We start from the raw sequence: 15,956 nt of genomic DNA, 5'->3' as shown, positions 1-15,956 counted from the left end.
TGGGGACCTGTGTAGGTGGAGTGGGTAGACAGGAGGCGGGGCTGGGGTCTGCTTTGCTGTGGTAATTGTACATATCATTTCTTCTTCGGCTCGTCAGGGTTAGTCCATCACATCCTGTTTTCTTTCAGGAATGGAATTGGCAACCTTCAGGGTTTGGGCTCTGAGAAAGGATGGCATTTTTTTTCTTGGTAGTTAGTGACTGGGGACCAGGAATATGTGTGAATGTGTGAACATTGGAGTTTGAGATACTGATGCTGGGCACAGTGTCTGCCTGCTGCTGTGGGCTGCACTTGGACACCTGTGGAGAAGCATTGGGGCCAGCCTGGCCACTTCCTCACTGTTGAGCCTTGTGTGTGTCTGTGTGTGTGTGTCTGTGTGTGTGTGTCTGTGTGTATGTGTGTGTCTGTGTGTGTCTGTGTGTGTGTCTGTGTCTGCCCCGTGGTTTGGTCTTTCACAGATGCTGTGGTCTAGGGGCTTCCCCACATAGGAGGATGCTTTATTTTGTCATCTCATATTTTGGATATGAGCCTAGCCTTTAATGGCTGAGCCATTTCTCCAGCCCTCGGCATCTCTTCTTCTAAATGGGATTCACGTTGTCTTGTTTTTCTAAGTCTGATGTGTGACTAAAACAGCAGAAGGGATGTTTTCCTTGTCTCTGTAGTCTTTCACAGTCCAGGAGGATCTGATACTTAATTTTTTTTTTTGCTTTACTTCCTTCTGTGTGTGTTCATAGGTGCCATGTGCACACGTGGAGGTCAGAGGACAATTTCCAAGGTTAATTTCCTCCTTCCACCATGTGGGTTCTGGGCTCAAACTCAGGCTGCCATCCTTGGCAGCCAACACCTTTATCTGCCGAACCATCTCCCTAGCCTTCCCTTTTTATTGAAACTTTGAATCTTTTTATTATTTATGTATCTGTATGATGTGTGTGTTAGCCATGTGTACTTGTGAGTTCAGAAGCCACTTCTGGGAATTGTTTTCTCTCCTTCTACAGTGGATTCTAGGGATTAGACTCAGACAGCCAGGCTTACCCAGTGAGGCTTTAGTTACTGAGCCCTCCTACCGGCCCCCTTATACTCTTTCTTAAAAACCGACTTTATTAATTTTTAAATGCAGCTCATTTCTTTAGCGTAATATAGGTAAGAAGAGAAAAATAATCTGTGATCCACAAAGACTGTAGCCACTGATACTACTGTGTAGATCTGGCCTCTGCATTAGATACCAACATGTTTATATACACACAACACATGACAGGAAGGTTTGCTGCACAGGTGAGGCCTTCAGGAGAGCCCTACTGTTCCAGATCCCTGGGGGATTCCATTCGAACTTGGCTGGGTCCCATGACACCTTTGAAATTCTCTGTGAACTAAGCCTTGAAGAAGCCCAAGGCTAGCTCTCTGGAGCACTGGGGAGCAGGTTGCTGCTCCTGGGCCGCTGCAGTAATTTCTACTTCCTGTCGAGCGCAGTCAGCCCTGGACACCTGGACGTGTGTGCATTCAGCTATGGGCTGTGCCTCAGGGCATGGGCCCTCCCTGCCCACTGTAGTAAATCCGGCTTTAGGAAAATAAAACTGTCCGCCTCTTTTATGTTCACCTCCCTGCTCAGCGGCCTTTTCTCCTCTCAGTAAATGGGGCAGCCCTGGGGGTGTGGGGGAGGAGCGTGACAGGGACAGAACTTGATTTTTTTGAGAAAGGGTCTCATCGGTGTAGCTCTGGTTGGCCCGTAACTCACTTTGTAGATCAGGGTGGCCTTGAACTCACAGAGATCCACCTGCCTCTGCACACATTAAGTGATGACATCATTTTTAAAAGTATCATTTTTAGCCTTCGAGGTCATGGAGTGCTGTTGTTCTGGCGTCTGGGATCCCTCTGTCATTCTGACTTTTCTGTGAAGCCCCAGGGACTATGACCCAGGTCAGGTCCGGTTAGCTGTCCACATAATCTGTTTCCCACTGGCCTTTCTGAGCCCTCTGTCTCTGTGACAAGATCTCACTGTGGCCCAGGGTGGTCTCAAACCCCTGGTCCTCCTGCATCAGCTTCTTGGGTGCTGAGACCATACTTGTCATACTTGTCATACTTGGCACACGGCCTCCTTTTCTGTTGTTGGCCCTGAGACCCTGACTGGGGTGGGGTTCCCCCTTTTGTGGAAGCTCAGAATGACAGGCAAGGAGCTCTCTTACAGCATCCTGTGTGGAAAGGCATGTACTCCTCAGATATGCTACCAAGCACCCCCAGTCCTCTCAGCGGGACTCCAGGGGTCTCACATGCTCTGTGAGAAAGCTCTGAGCAGGTGCTGACGGTTGGCTCTTGCTGAAGTCCTAGAGTGTGGAAGGTTCTGGAATGAGTGGCCCTTGAGCACAGGAGTCCCTTTGGTTATAATTGGAAAGGTGTTGTATGCCGTGGAAGACAAGCACCATAGAAGGCCTTTCACATGTCTGTGCTTTATCGCTCCCTGGTGACGTTTGTCGTGGTGGCTCCTTAGACCTCCTGTTGGGCTTCTCCTTCCATCCGGCTCTTGGGGCAGCTTCTCTTCCAGGCTTCTGGGTTCTTTCTCCATCGAGGTAAAGAGCTGGGAGCCCCAGGGTGTAGGCTTTCACTTCTCAGGAGAAGGAGGACTTTACAAAGTGAAGCAAGAGCTGTTTAAAAATGAGGGGGGCCAGGCAGTGGTAGTGCATGCCTTTAATCCCAGCACTCAGGAGGCAGAGGCAGGTGAATCTCTGAGTTTAAGACCACCCTGGTCTATAAGAGTGAATTTCAGGACAGCCTCCAAAGCCACAGAAAAACCCTGTCTTGAAAAACAAAAAAACAAAGCAAACAGACAAATAAATAAAATAAGTAATAAAAATGAGTGGGGTGACTGGAGAGATGGCTCAGAGGTTAAGAGCCCGTACAGGCTGATCTTCCAGAGGACCTGGGTTTAATTCCTGGCAACCGCATGGTATCACAATTGTCTCTAATGAGGTCTGGCGCCCTTTCCTGGTGTGCAGGCATACAGCCAGAACACTGTATATATAATAAAAGTAAAAAAAATGAGAGAGAGCCAGGTGGTGGCGGTAAATGCTTTTAATACCAGCACTCGAGGCAGAGGCAGGTGGATCTCTGAGTTCAAGGACAGCCAGGACTAAACAGAGAAACCCTGACTCAGGGAGGAGGGGAGAAGGGAGGGAGGTAGGGAGGTAGGGAGGGAGGCAGAGAGGCGGGGGAGAGGAGAGGACCAGAGTTCAGATCCCCAGAGCCTGTGTAAATGCAGTGTGGGAGTGGCAGCCACCTGTAATCCAAGCCTAGGAAGGTCGGGACAGGAGGGAGCTGGCTAGGGATAGCCTGGTCAGCAAGCTCTCGGTGTGATTGCAACACCCACTGGAGACAGTGCCCAGTGTAAGGAAGGATGTAAATCTCGTCTTTCCTTCCTTCCAATTTGTGAATCACGTGTTGGAGTATGTACTTATGTAGTTAGAAGTGAATGTAAGTGCGTCCAAGTATTTCCCCTGTCCGGAGAGCAGTGAAGGCTGCAGCGCCCCCTTTGAGCCTTCACTCCGGATACTGGTGTCTTCCTAATGCTGCCTCCCTTTAATACAGTTCCTCAAGTGGTGACCCCAACCATGACATTATTTTCATCGCTACTCTATAGCTGTAATTTTACTGCTGTTATGAATCATAATGTAAATATGTTTTCCAGTGGTCTTTGGGGTTGTGACCCACAGGTTGGGAATTGCTGTTCTAGAGCTTTTTTTTTTTTTTTTTGAGACAGGGTCTCATAGCCCAAGCTGGCCTGGTATGTGCTATAAAGCTGAGGAAGACCTTGAACTTTTGATCTTCCTGTCTCCACTTCCCAAGTGCTGGGATTAAAGTCATGTGTCAGCACAGTCTGTTTTATCCAATACAGGAGATGGAACTCAGCTGGGGCTTTGCATATGTTATTTAAGCAGTGTGAAGTGAGCCATACCCAGCCCTGCACTTGAATGAACATGCATGCACGTGTAACACACACACACACTCACATACCACACACACACACACATACTCATACCACACACACACATACTCATACCACACACACATACCACACACACACACACACATACCACACACACACTCATACCACACACACGCATACTCATACCACACACACACACATATACATACTCATACCACACACACGCATACTCATACCACACACACACACATATACATACTCATACCACACACACGCATACTCATACCACACACACATACCACATACACACACACTCATACCACACACACACTCATACCACACACACGCATACCACACACACGCATACCACACACACACTCATACCACACACACACGCATACCACACACACACTCATACCACACACACACTCATACCACACACACACTCATACCACACACACACACTCATACCACACACACACTCATACCACACACACACATACCACACACACACACATACCACACACACTCATACCACACACACACTCATACCACACACACATACCACACACACACTCATACCACACACACTTATACCACACATACACACATTCACATACACACACACACACACACACACACGGTAGAGGCATTTTGTATGGCTCTTTACTGATTTGTCACTTTTAAATTTTAACAGGAAACTATTAGAAAAACAGATTGGATGTCAGTGTCTTGGTCTGTAACAGAATAGCACAGACTAGGCACCTTGGGAACAAGACCCTTTGGGGAAGCTGGTGTGGGAGATCTGGTACTGTGGCGTTGCTGTCTGCTGGGCTCCTCTCTGGTTCCTTCCAGACTCTTTTCACTGTGTCTCTCGTCGCAGAGTGGTGATCTCTGGGGTCTCCTTGATCTGAGACCCTTTATGACTTAGTTCTCCCGCAAGACCCTACCTCACCTCCAAAGGCCAAGGAGATTAGAGGTCAACATTGATGCATTTCATGTATCCAGACAGTGTTTCTTCAGCTTGGGATCGTCAAGGTCAGCACTGAATGAGGGGATTTCCAGAGGCTCTTTGGAATCTTTGAAAGATGAGGAAAAGGGCTGGAGACGTGGATCAGTTGGAAGGGTGCCTGCCTGATGTTCCCAGGGCTCTGGGTTCCATCCCTAGCACTACAGAAACCAGACATAGGGGTCCATGCCTGCGATCCCAGCAGTTAGGAGGTGGAGACAATAGGATCAGGAGTTCTATGCCATGCTCAGCTACATGGCATCTCTCCCTGGCAGCTTCTCTCTCTCTCTCTCTCTCTCTCTCTCTCTCTCTCTCTCTCTCTCTCTCTCTCTCTCTCTCTCTCTTCCCCCCTCTCTCCCCTCCCCCCCCAATTCTCCTAGTCTCCTAGCCCCGCCTATATTTCCTGACTGGCTACTGGCAGTGTTTTATTCGTCAACCAATAAGAGAAACATGTATACAAAAGGACGTCCCCCATCAAACTGGAGTTATCAGATAGTTGTGAGCTGCTATGTGGGTGCTGGGAATCGAATTTGGATTCTCTGCAAGAGCACCAAGTGGTCTTAACCACCAAGCATCTCTCTCCAGGCCCTAAAGATAGGATTTTGCAAATGGAGAGCTCATCTGCTTGAAGTTGTTTATTTCCAGAGGCTTCAAGAGTATAGAAAGGGATCCAGACTTGAGGTCCAGTGTGACCCACCTTCGGGACCAGCAGGTCAGCCAAGGGAACTTCTAGGCAATAAGGAATCAGACCTGGGAGAAGCAGAGCCAGGAGCAGCATGGGGCTGGAGATGGGCAGCACTGAGCACTGCCCAGCATCCCCTGGAAAACCGTCTCAGGAATACACAGTGGTTTGACTGTAAATCCCACCCTATCTTTTTCCAATACTGCAAACCAATATACACTCAGGAGACTATGCTTTGAGCTTAGACCTGTGCATCCTGGGGGCACTTGAGGTGCAGCTACCAGCTACCCCACAGTTCTAGGCAAGACAACAGGTACTTCACAGCCATCTGGCTGAGCCAAGGACTTCAGTGGGTTTTTCCACTTGATCACATTTCCCCTTCAGATGCTGTGATTGGCTTCTCTTAACTCCAGCAGACTGTCCAGGATCTCCTTTCCCAAGCTCCTAACCACAGCAAGTCAGCCTCTGCAAAAGACTGTGTCTGCTTAACCCCTAACCCTGAAGACAGCTTTCTAAGAAGCTGGGTGCCTTTCTTCCCCACCCCCATGATCTCATGTAGCCCAAGAGGTTGGCCTTGGCCCTCTGAGCCTCCTGTCCACACCTCCCGAGTGTTGGGGTTACGGGCTTGCCCACTGTGCCTGGTTTATGCGGTGCCTGAGTTCAAACCTGAGGCTGTGCATTCAAGGCAAGCACTCTGCCAGCCCTGGAAAGCCTTTTGTATCGTTGCCTGTGGCTTGCTGGTGAGTGGATGTGAAATGTTTTAGGATAAAGCTGTTGCCAGCCCCATTTGCAGCTACGGTGTTTCTGTCTGTTCCAGACACTAGCATGCCTCTTCCTGGCTGTACTTATTAGTCAGGGTTCTCCGGAGGAACCAAACTGATAGAATGAAACATGTATATGGAGTTTATTAGAATAGCTTACAGGCTATGGCCCAGCTTGTCCCACAATGGTTCTCTACCTACAGAAGGTCCAAGAGTCCAGCGATTGTTCAGTCCGTGAGGCTGCATGTCTCGTTGGTCTTCAGTAGACTTTGGAATCCTGAAGAGGTAGGCTCTAATGCCAGCGAAGAAATGAACTTGGCCATTGAGAATGAAAGCAAGCTTCCTTCTTCCACATCTGTTACAGAGGCTGCCAGCAAGAAGGCGTGGCCCAGATAAAAGGTGGATCTTCCCACCTCAAAAGATTCTTAGAAAGGGACTTTCCCCCAGGGACCAGGACTAGGCCTCTTTGTCCTGTCAACTTTCTAGTGGTGACAGTGGGTCCCAGTGACACAGGCTTATGCGATTCAGCAAGGCCTGGGATTGGCATCCTCTCCGGGGCTTCTTAGGAGTCTGCTAAGGTGGATCCACCTGCCCCAGGCTGGGGGAGACTCAGATGGCCCTCCTGAAGCAGAGCGCCCTGGACATTTGACCTAGGCAAACGCAGCTGCCTCCTGGCCTGGCGCTGCCACCTCTCAGCTCCATCACTGGTGGGCAGTTCTACGAGCTTCTGGGAGTCTGTTCCTGGCTGGTGGACCGTTCTCCTTGGCTCTGTCCTTGTGGGGCTGGAAGGTGCTGGACGGGGCTGTGCTGTGCAGTATAACCATCGGCAGGCCCCCTGGGCTGGGCTGTGCAGTGTAACCATTGGCAGGCCCCCTGGGCTGTGCTGTGCAGTGTAACCATTGGCAGGCCCCCTGGGCTGTGCTGTGCAGTGTAACCATCGGCAGGCCCCCTGGGCTGTGCTGTGCAGTGTAACCATCGGCAGGCCCCCTGGGCTGTGCTGTGCAGTGTAACCATCGGCAGGCCCCCTGGGCTGTGCTGTGCAGTGTAACCATCGGCAGGCCCCCTGGGCTGTGCTGTGCAGTGTAACCATCGGCAGGCCCCCTGGGCTGTGCTGTGCAGTGTCTTCTTCCTGGTTGAGGCAGTCACAAATGCCCCAATGTTGCTGCAAGCCCCTTCCCTTCCTACCCCCACTGGGGGTGGGAAAGTTACCGAATCCCCCTTAAAGACCAGGCTGTGTCTAATGGAGAGTGCCCAGCTAAGGGAGAGCCTGGGGTAAGGAGCCCCTAGTGTCCTGCCTGGGGTAAGGAGCCCCTAGTGTCCTGCCTGGGGTAAGGAGCCCCTAGTGTCCTGCCTGGGGTAAGGAGCCCCTAGTGCCCTGCCCTTTCTTGCTATATGGGTAGCAGGCTTTGTGCAAAGCCTTTAGAGGTAACTGTGGTTACAGGGCCTCTGCCACATGCCTGTGGTGTGCAGTCTGCGGTATCTGATGTCCCACACTCCATTTCCTCCAGGTGGCCCTGGTCCAGTGGACAGAAAGTGTGGGATTGACCCTGGTGGGCCGTGACCAGTCCTCCATGCAGCTGAGGACCCCTGGTGACCAGATCTTGAACCTCACCATCCTGCAGGTGTTCCCCTTCACCTACGAGAGCAAGCGGATGGGCATCATCGTCAGGGTGAGTGGGCTCCTCTCCCACCCCCTGCGTCCTCCCTGGCCCTGCAGATTATGCATGGGGTGGGTCCTTACATCTTGCTGGGGCCTCATTACTGTCACCCACACTAGTAAGGGAATGTGGCTCCCTGAGCAGGAAGGAAATGAGCTCTGCCTGTGAACACACCCAGTTCAGCCAGCAGGGTCTGGTGAGCCTGGCTTTGAAACAGTGACTGTATGTCACGGAGCTCTCAGTAGATTGTTTCTCATTCTCACACTCTTAAACAGACCACGTTTTTATTTATTTAGCATACATGAGCAGGAGTCGGGAAGTAATAGAAGTTACATGCTACTGTGTAGATCCCAGGTTCCAAACTCCTGCCATCAGACTCTCTCTCTCTCTCTCTCTCTCTCTCTGGTTGGTGTGTGTGCGTGTGTGTGTGTGTGTGTGTGTGCGTGTGCGTGTGCGTGTGCGTGTGTGCATGTGTGTGTGTGTGTGTGTGTCTTTGTGAGCTTATGCCCATGGAGGCTAGAAGATCCCCTGGAGCTGGAGTTACGGGTGGGCATAAGCTGCCTGGCTTGGATGCTGGGACCTAGAAGGAGCAGGAAATGTTTGTAACTGCCAAGCCATTCCTCCAGCCTGCCACCTGTATTTCATAGATAAAATTCCAGTACCAGTCAGGTATGGCGGCTCACACTTGCTATCCTAGTGCTTGGGAGGCTGAAGCAGGGAGATCACTGTAAGTTCAAGGCTAGCCTGTGCTACAGAGTAAGACCCTGTCTCCAGAGAATAAAAGTGCAATAAAAAATTCACAAAATTAGAATAATCATTAAAAAATAACCATTTAAGAGCTGGGAAGTGATTGTGTACACCTTTAATCCCAGCACTCGGGAAGCAGAGGCAGGCAGATCTCTGTGAGTTTGAGGCCAGCCTGGTCTACAGAGTGAGTTCCAGGACAGCCTGCAAAGCAAGACAGAGAAACCCTGTCTTGAAAAACCAAACCAAAACAAACAACAACAACAAAACATTTAAGAGCCACTGTGCTGCACATCATGGGCTCCTGAATCTGAACCCTGGGCTCCCCCCTGGTGGTGGACATGGATGCTTGTGGGACCCTTAGGAGGTGGAGCCTTGCTGGGGGACGTGGGTCCCTGGGGGCAGGTTTGAGAGTCCTAGCCCAGCCCTACTTCCTCTTCACTTGGGTTCCTGAGCACGGAGGCCATGTGACCAGTTGCTTCTCTTTCCCGTCACCATGGCTTCCGCCACCATGGCGGACCGCATCCCTTACACTGTGACCCAGAAGGCCCCCCGTCCCCCCCCCCCCAAGTCGCTTCTCAGGTTGTAGCAAAGAGAAAAGTGGCTAATATATAAGAGATGACCCGGGCTGGTTCTGGCCCAGCCTGCTGACTTCCAGAACTGTGTAGATGCGTGCTGACCAGAGCCAAAGACAACTCTTCAGGGCTGGTGAGGTGGCTCGGTGGGCAGAATGCTTGCTACCAAGCCCAGGACCTGAGTTTGATCCCGGGGCACACACTGGATAAAGGGAGGACAGAGTCCGAACTCCACACACATGCTGTGACATGTGCACTCACGCATACGCATACAAAATAAGTGAAAATGTGATTGAAAAGAACAGGCTGGAGAGGTGGCTCAGTGGTTCCTGAGAACCCAGGTCCAGCTCCCAGCCCCCAGCCATTTGGAATTCCAGTTCCTGGGGACCTAGTGCCCTCTTCTGGCCTCTGAGGACATTACATGTATGTGGTGCACCGACATACATGCAGGCAAAACACCCCCACACATAAAATAAAAATGAGTAAATCTTTGGAAAAGAATTCAACCCCTGCAGTTATTAAGCCACCTTGCCCTCCCCAGCTCCTTGCTGCTGCAAGTCTGTTTCATGCCGCAGCAGATTTGCCTGTTGTAGACACTCCCATACATGGAGTGCAGTGTGTGGTCTTTGGATTTCTTCTTCCTGCTAACGGATTTCAAGGTGCATTTATGTTACTGTGTATACCAGGCTTCCCGTCCTTTTAGTGGCTGTGTAGTATTCCTTCCTATGTCTGTAGGGGTTGGAGATCCTTTCTGTAGAATGCATGTGACAGGCACGGAACATTTGCAAATCCTAATACGGAAGTTTATTCACAGTAGGCTGAAGGCAATTTTAAAACGTGTTTTTAGTATCATTTTATTTTGACTATAACCTGAGTCGGGAGTGGGATTTTTCTTTTTGGTTTTTGTTTTCAAGACAGGGTTTCTCTGTGTAGCCCTGGCTGTCCTGGAACTCACTATGTAGACCAGGCTGACCTCAGACCTGGAGATCCACAAGAATTCTGAAGCTTGGGGGCAGGGGGCTGTCTCAGTAGGGAAAGTGCTGGTTGGACAAGCACAGAGACCTGAGTTTGAACCCCAGAACCTACATGAAAAGGCTGGGTGTGGTGGCCTGGATTTGCAGTTCTCGTGAGAGGGAGGCAGGGCAGGTGCATCGCTGGGACCTGTGGCTCGACCACGGTCAGCAGCCAGGGGCTGTCAGCATCCTGCAGGAGTGGTGGCAGTCCCTGTGGAAGGCATGGTTGGCAGTGAAGTGTGGACATGAACCTTTGTACAAGGAGGTAGGTGTGGCGAGAGCGCCATCAGTAATGGTCATGGGAAATGTTAGGCGGGGCTGGTGCCGTGTCAGTGGCTGTCCTCGGTGACTGGCATAAGCTGACAACTTAGCTGTGTGATTTTCATTTGACGGACAAGGAAACTGAGGCATAGAAAGACTGAAGGAACGCACCTGAGTTCCCACAGGGAGGTGGAGGCTCTGAGATTCACCCCCAGGCTAGGGCTTAGATGGGGCAGGGAGGACATGGAAAAGCCCATGGCCCTGGGTCTGTGTTGGGGTGCTGTGCTAATTATCCATTGCTAATGGATTATCCCACGTCGTGCTTTAAAACCGTGCTGCTTGTGTTGTCTAGCAGTTCCTGTGGACCAGGAACGTGGGTGTAGTGAGGGTGGTGGGCTTGTCTGCTTCAGGGTCTCAGAGGATCTCCTCTGGGACAGCTTCAGTGGGCCGCAGTACCGCTAGACAGAGGCAGCTCTCAGCCACTGCTCTGTGGGTCTCTCCCAGGGCTAGCCTCGGGTCAGCTAGCTTCCCCCGAGTGAGAGTGTGAATAAGTCGGAAGCCATCTTTGGGAGCCAGCCTCAGAGGAGACAGGACAAATTAGCCCTGTTCCATTGTCAGGAGTGAGTTGTTGGGTCCAGACCATCCCCAGGGGTGGGGACAAGGCTCCCTGCATCCAGGGACTGTGGCCGTGGCTCTGAAGACACAGTGACAGGCTGTGACTGTGCTCTGAAACATCCCATCTGAGTTGACTTAGATCCCAGATGCCGCTTGGGACTTTGTGACCCTGTGGGACACATGTCCTTGGCAAATGTCAAGTGGGAGGGACTTTTCCTATGGGCTGCACCTGGCCTGACCCTTGGCTTTATCCAGGCCGGGGCACATCTGAGCTCAAGGCTGTCAGCGACGTTCCCTCGAGTGGGTGTTTCCTGGAGTTAGTCAGCATCGTCCACAGAATTACTCTCGCTTGGTCCCAGCCATTATTTGTCAAGTTCTCAGGCCGTGGACTCAGCTGAGGTCATTTGGGAGTTGAATCATCAGAGTCCCCAACGCCCGGCTTTGAGAATGAAGGAGCCGCACTTTCCTTTAGCCGTGAAAGAATCTCATTCCCAGACATTCGTCAGATTTTGTGAGAAGTGACTCTGAGTCTTCCCACGCGGGGTGGCTGGTGTACAGAGTGCTGCTGGCTTAGTGAGTCTGCTCTCACTTAAGGAGGGCATGGCCCACCCTGCCTAGTTTATTATTATTTCAATCAACATTTAGCTTTTAAAATACCCAGCCTTCACAGTTAAGAGTCATAGAAAGGGAGAACAAGCCTGGCCTGGTAGCTCACACCAGTGATGCAGCACTTCAGAGACCGGGGCAGGAGGATTGCCATGACTTGGGCCAGCTGTGTGTCTCGCCAAGGACCTGTATTTCAGTCTTTTTTCTAAGCATATGAGTATAAATATACATACACACTTTTATAAAGTTAGCCCCTAACTTCATTTCAAACTAGCTTTTCCCTCCTAACTGAAAGGTGAGAGAGAGTGTGTGTGTGTGTGTGAGTGTGTGTGTGTGTGAGTGTGTGTGCCTTTGCCTGTCTCCCTGGGAGTTTTCTTATACCTTCAAGACATGATTTTGCTGATTTTAGTGTGTATATGGTGTCTGATGGGAATATACCCCATTTCATTAATATCTTTTGCTTTTTAAAATTATATATATGCATGCATGTGTTCTAGATTCTTTAAAAATTTAAAAAGATTATATATATACACAAATATGGGTGTTTTACTTGTATGTATGTAATATATACCATATGCCTTGTGCTCTCTGAGCCTATAAGATGTCATTGGATCCTCTGGGCTGGAGTTACAGACAGTTGTGAGCTACAATATGGGAATTGAACCTGGTCCTTTGGAAGAGCAGCCGGTGTTCTTAACGCTTGAGCCGTCTCTGCAGCCTGTGTGTGCTATTCTTAACTGTGAATATTGACTCTTTTAAAACTTCCCGGCGCACCTCTGGAGGTCAGAGGACAGTTTGTAAGCCGGCCCCTTCTTTCCACCACGTGGGGTCCAGGCATCAAACTCACAGGCATGGTGGTAGCAAGTACCTGTACCCACTGAGCCATGTTGCAGGCGCCCGCTTCTCTTTCTCCTCATCTTTGGATATTAATGACAACACTGGCAGCATACGTCTTCTCAGGGCTGCCTTAGGCATTGGGAAATACCGCTGTGAGCTAATTTTCAACCTCTGCCTGCCTGTCTCTGTCTCTGGTCTGTTCCGGGCTTTGGGACGATTTTTTTTACTTTGTACCAACCTCACCACACTTCCCAGTTCAGCAGCTCTCACCGCGACATTAGAAAGTCGAGACCTTCATCACTGTCACAGTTGGTGAACGGGGTGCTGCCGGCACCCAGTGGGATGCCCCGTGGCGCACAGTCTGACCATGTGCTTGCCATGTTCTCCTGTGCTGCAATGACGGGCCTGTTTTGTGCAGGTGACTGTCACCGCTCCTGCTGCCGGCTGTGGACAGGTTCCACTGGGCTCTTTGGCTGTGTGTCTTTCCCAGGGTGGGAGGGTATTGAGACAAGCTGTCGCGCTGGAGCCTGGCACTCGGCAGCCTTCTTGCCCCAGCCTCCCACTCCAAGACTGGGTTTCAGGCGTGAGCTATGGCTCTTGCATGGGTTTAGCTGCTGCTGCCTGTCCTCCAGTAGACTGTCTCCAGTCTCTCAGACTGGTGTGAGTGAGCCTACAGTGTGCTCACAGCCTGTCCCCAGCCAGCCCGCCCCAGCTCGTTTCCTTCTCTGGCTGAGCGCCTGCCCCCTACGGGGTCACGTGAGGTCAGAGAAGCCTGTTGCCCCAAGACGACTGTGCCCATCTTTCTGAAAGAACTGTGTGTCTCATGTTGTACAAGATGTCCCATCAGGCTCCCTGCTTCCCATGTGGAGTAGTGGAATTGGATCACCACGAGGGACCACACCATTGTCATTGAATTAATGAGGCCTGTAATCAGGTGCCAGGCACAGAGTACAAGGGGACAAGACAACACGACTTGACCGGTCTGTCTCTGTATGTTTATGGTGTCATATCACCATAGTATGGGAACACAGTAAACCGGGGGTGAACTGGGGGGGGAGGAAATGACTCACGCAGAGGTGATAACGGCTGCGGTATTTATATTGGCTAGGATGATGGAGCTGGCCAGAGCGCCTCTGGCAAAGGAAGCCGTGGGGGGCAAGCCTTCCTGCAGCCTTGGTACTTAGCACCACTTTCGGGAAGGGCAAGGGGTAAAAAACCCTGATGCTTTTATGTTCTTTTGGCCCATGGGCTGTCCTTCTGGGCAGAGCGTGCACTTGACCTTGTCCAAAAGGTAGGTCCCTCTGCTTGGCCAGGGGAAAGAGTGAGTCAGTGTGTTGCTCCTGTAGCTGAACTGTGGTTGAACCATACCCTTTGTTCTCTTTGGGTAGCTCATCGTGTGTGTACATGTGTGTGTGCATTCATGTGTGTGTGTACATATGGGTGTGCATTCATATGTGTTCGTGTGTGTAATATGTGTGTGCACTCATGTGTGCGTATATATGTGTATACATTTATGTGTGTGTGCATTCATGTGTGTGCATTCATGTGTGTATGCATTCATGTGTGCGTTCACGTGTGTTCGTGTGTGTACATGTGTGTGCAATCATGTGTGTACATATGTGTGCAATCATGTGTGTGCATTCATGTGTGTGCATTCATGTGTGTGTACATAGGTTTGTGCACTCATGTGGAGGCTGCAGACTGATGTTTAGCATCTTCATTTGCTCTCTTAGTTTTTAAGACAGGGTCTCTTGATGATCCTGGAACTCATCATTTCAATTCGGTTGACCAGCAGCAGACTGCAGACTCTGTCTGTGCCTTCCCAGTGCTGGGATGGTAGACACACACTGTCTTGTTCAACATAAATGATGGGGGAAGTACTTCTGTGTGTATGTCTGTCTTATTGGTTGATAAATAAGGCACTGTTGGCCAATAGGGAAGCAAGATAGGTGGGACTAGGAGAGGTGGAGGATTCTGGGAAAGGGAGGCACAGTCAGTCACCATGTAGGATGTGAGAACAGTAAGAGTCCGGACCCTTTCTCTGGTAAGAGAAGACCATGTGGAAATACTCAGATTAGCAGTTATGGGTTAATAATCAAGTCAGAGCTAGCCAATTAGAAACCATAGCAAACGGCCAACAGCTTCATAATTAATATAACGTCTTGTGTGTTCATTTGGGACTGACGCGGCTCTGGGACCAAGCTGGTGGGAAGAGTTACCATAACACACACGCACACACACACACACACACACACGCACGCATGCACGCACGCACACACACGTACATCCCTCTGAACTGTCGAGGGATGGAGCCCAGTGATGAATTCTTTCTTGGTGGCTCCTGGGTATTCTGGGATGCATGGCAGCACCCCTGTCCTGTCTGCAGCCTCTTCTCAGAGATGTGGCAGAGATGTGTCTGCCCATTGCAAATCAGGGGCTGAGCCTTCTCTCTCCCCACAGAGACATCTGTCAGGAACACTGTCACAAACACCGTGTTCCATGCGAGGCCACGTGCCATGCACCAATGGCCTTGCTTCATCCACAGGGGTTAGTACATAGGAACGTGCAGCACTTCCTGCTTGACAGATGAGGAAACTGAGGCAGAGAGAGGAGACAGTTTGCCCAGTGCCTGTCAAGTCAGAGGAACCAAAATATGAGAGGCCATTTGCTATCTGTGACACCTTCTCATGCAGGTGTGTCTTCCCTGTGGCCCCTGGGTCACACAAGTCTCAGGTTAGCTAAGAATGTGACCTGACACATCCTTGGATGACAGTCTCAATATGGGAAGAGTGCATGTCTCCCCAGAGGACATCTGCTAGTGTTCAGAGAGACTGGGCTGTCACCATAGGGCCACTCCTGGCATCTGGTGGACAGAGGCCCCCTCGTTGTTTAGGATCCTACAAGGTACAGGGTGGCCCTGCACAGAGCACCAGGTCCCAGATGTGAGCAGTGCTGAGATGCAGAGGGTACCAAACTCTCTGCTGTTGTCTTCCTGTTGTTTATGGAGCTCAGTTGGCTTCCACTGCACAGCCCGTGGTACGATTGAAACAAGCCGGCTGCGTGCGGGAGTTCCAGTTGGAATGGCAACAACTTCCCAAACACAAGTCTTGGCTCTTTGATCTTGCTTTATCATTTAACAATTTTCCAAATGCTCCGAACCGAGCCTTTCTTTCTTCTGCCTTCTGTGGCCTTTGCCCCAGAGTGAGCCGCCCCCGCTGTGTTTTATCTTTGGCCAAATGTAAAAGTACTGGGAGGCAGGGAG

General features: G+C 50.7%; 1 protein-coding gene across 3 annotated transcripts in view; it reads left to right on the top strand.

Annotated features, from left to right (window-relative positions):
* The window catches only part of Atp9a (ATPase phospholipid transporting 9A (putative)), a 98,446-nt gene that overhangs the window by 61,883 nt on the left and 20,607 nt on the right, over positions 1 to 15,956 (top strand). For all 3 annotated transcript variants that reach the window (XM_040733125.1, XM_040733126.1, XM_040733127.1), the window contains exon 15: positions 7,894 to 8,055. In XM_040733125.1, coding sequence (XP_040589059.1) covers positions 7,894 to 8,055 — 162 coding nt within the window. The remainder of the gene's footprint in view (positions 1 to 7,893; positions 8,056 to 15,956) is intronic.

Source organism: Mesocricetus auratus, unplaced genomic scaffold (assembly GCF_017639785.1).
Source record: "Mesocricetus auratus isolate SY011 unplaced genomic scaffold, BCM_Maur_2.0 Super-Scaffold_100028, whole genome shotgun sequence".
NCBI classification, from domain to species: domain Eukaryota; kingdom Metazoa; phylum Chordata; class Mammalia; order Rodentia; family Cricetidae; genus Mesocricetus; species Mesocricetus auratus.
Note: the sequence above shows the minus strand (reverse complement) of the source record. Positions and strands in the feature narration are given on the sequence as shown.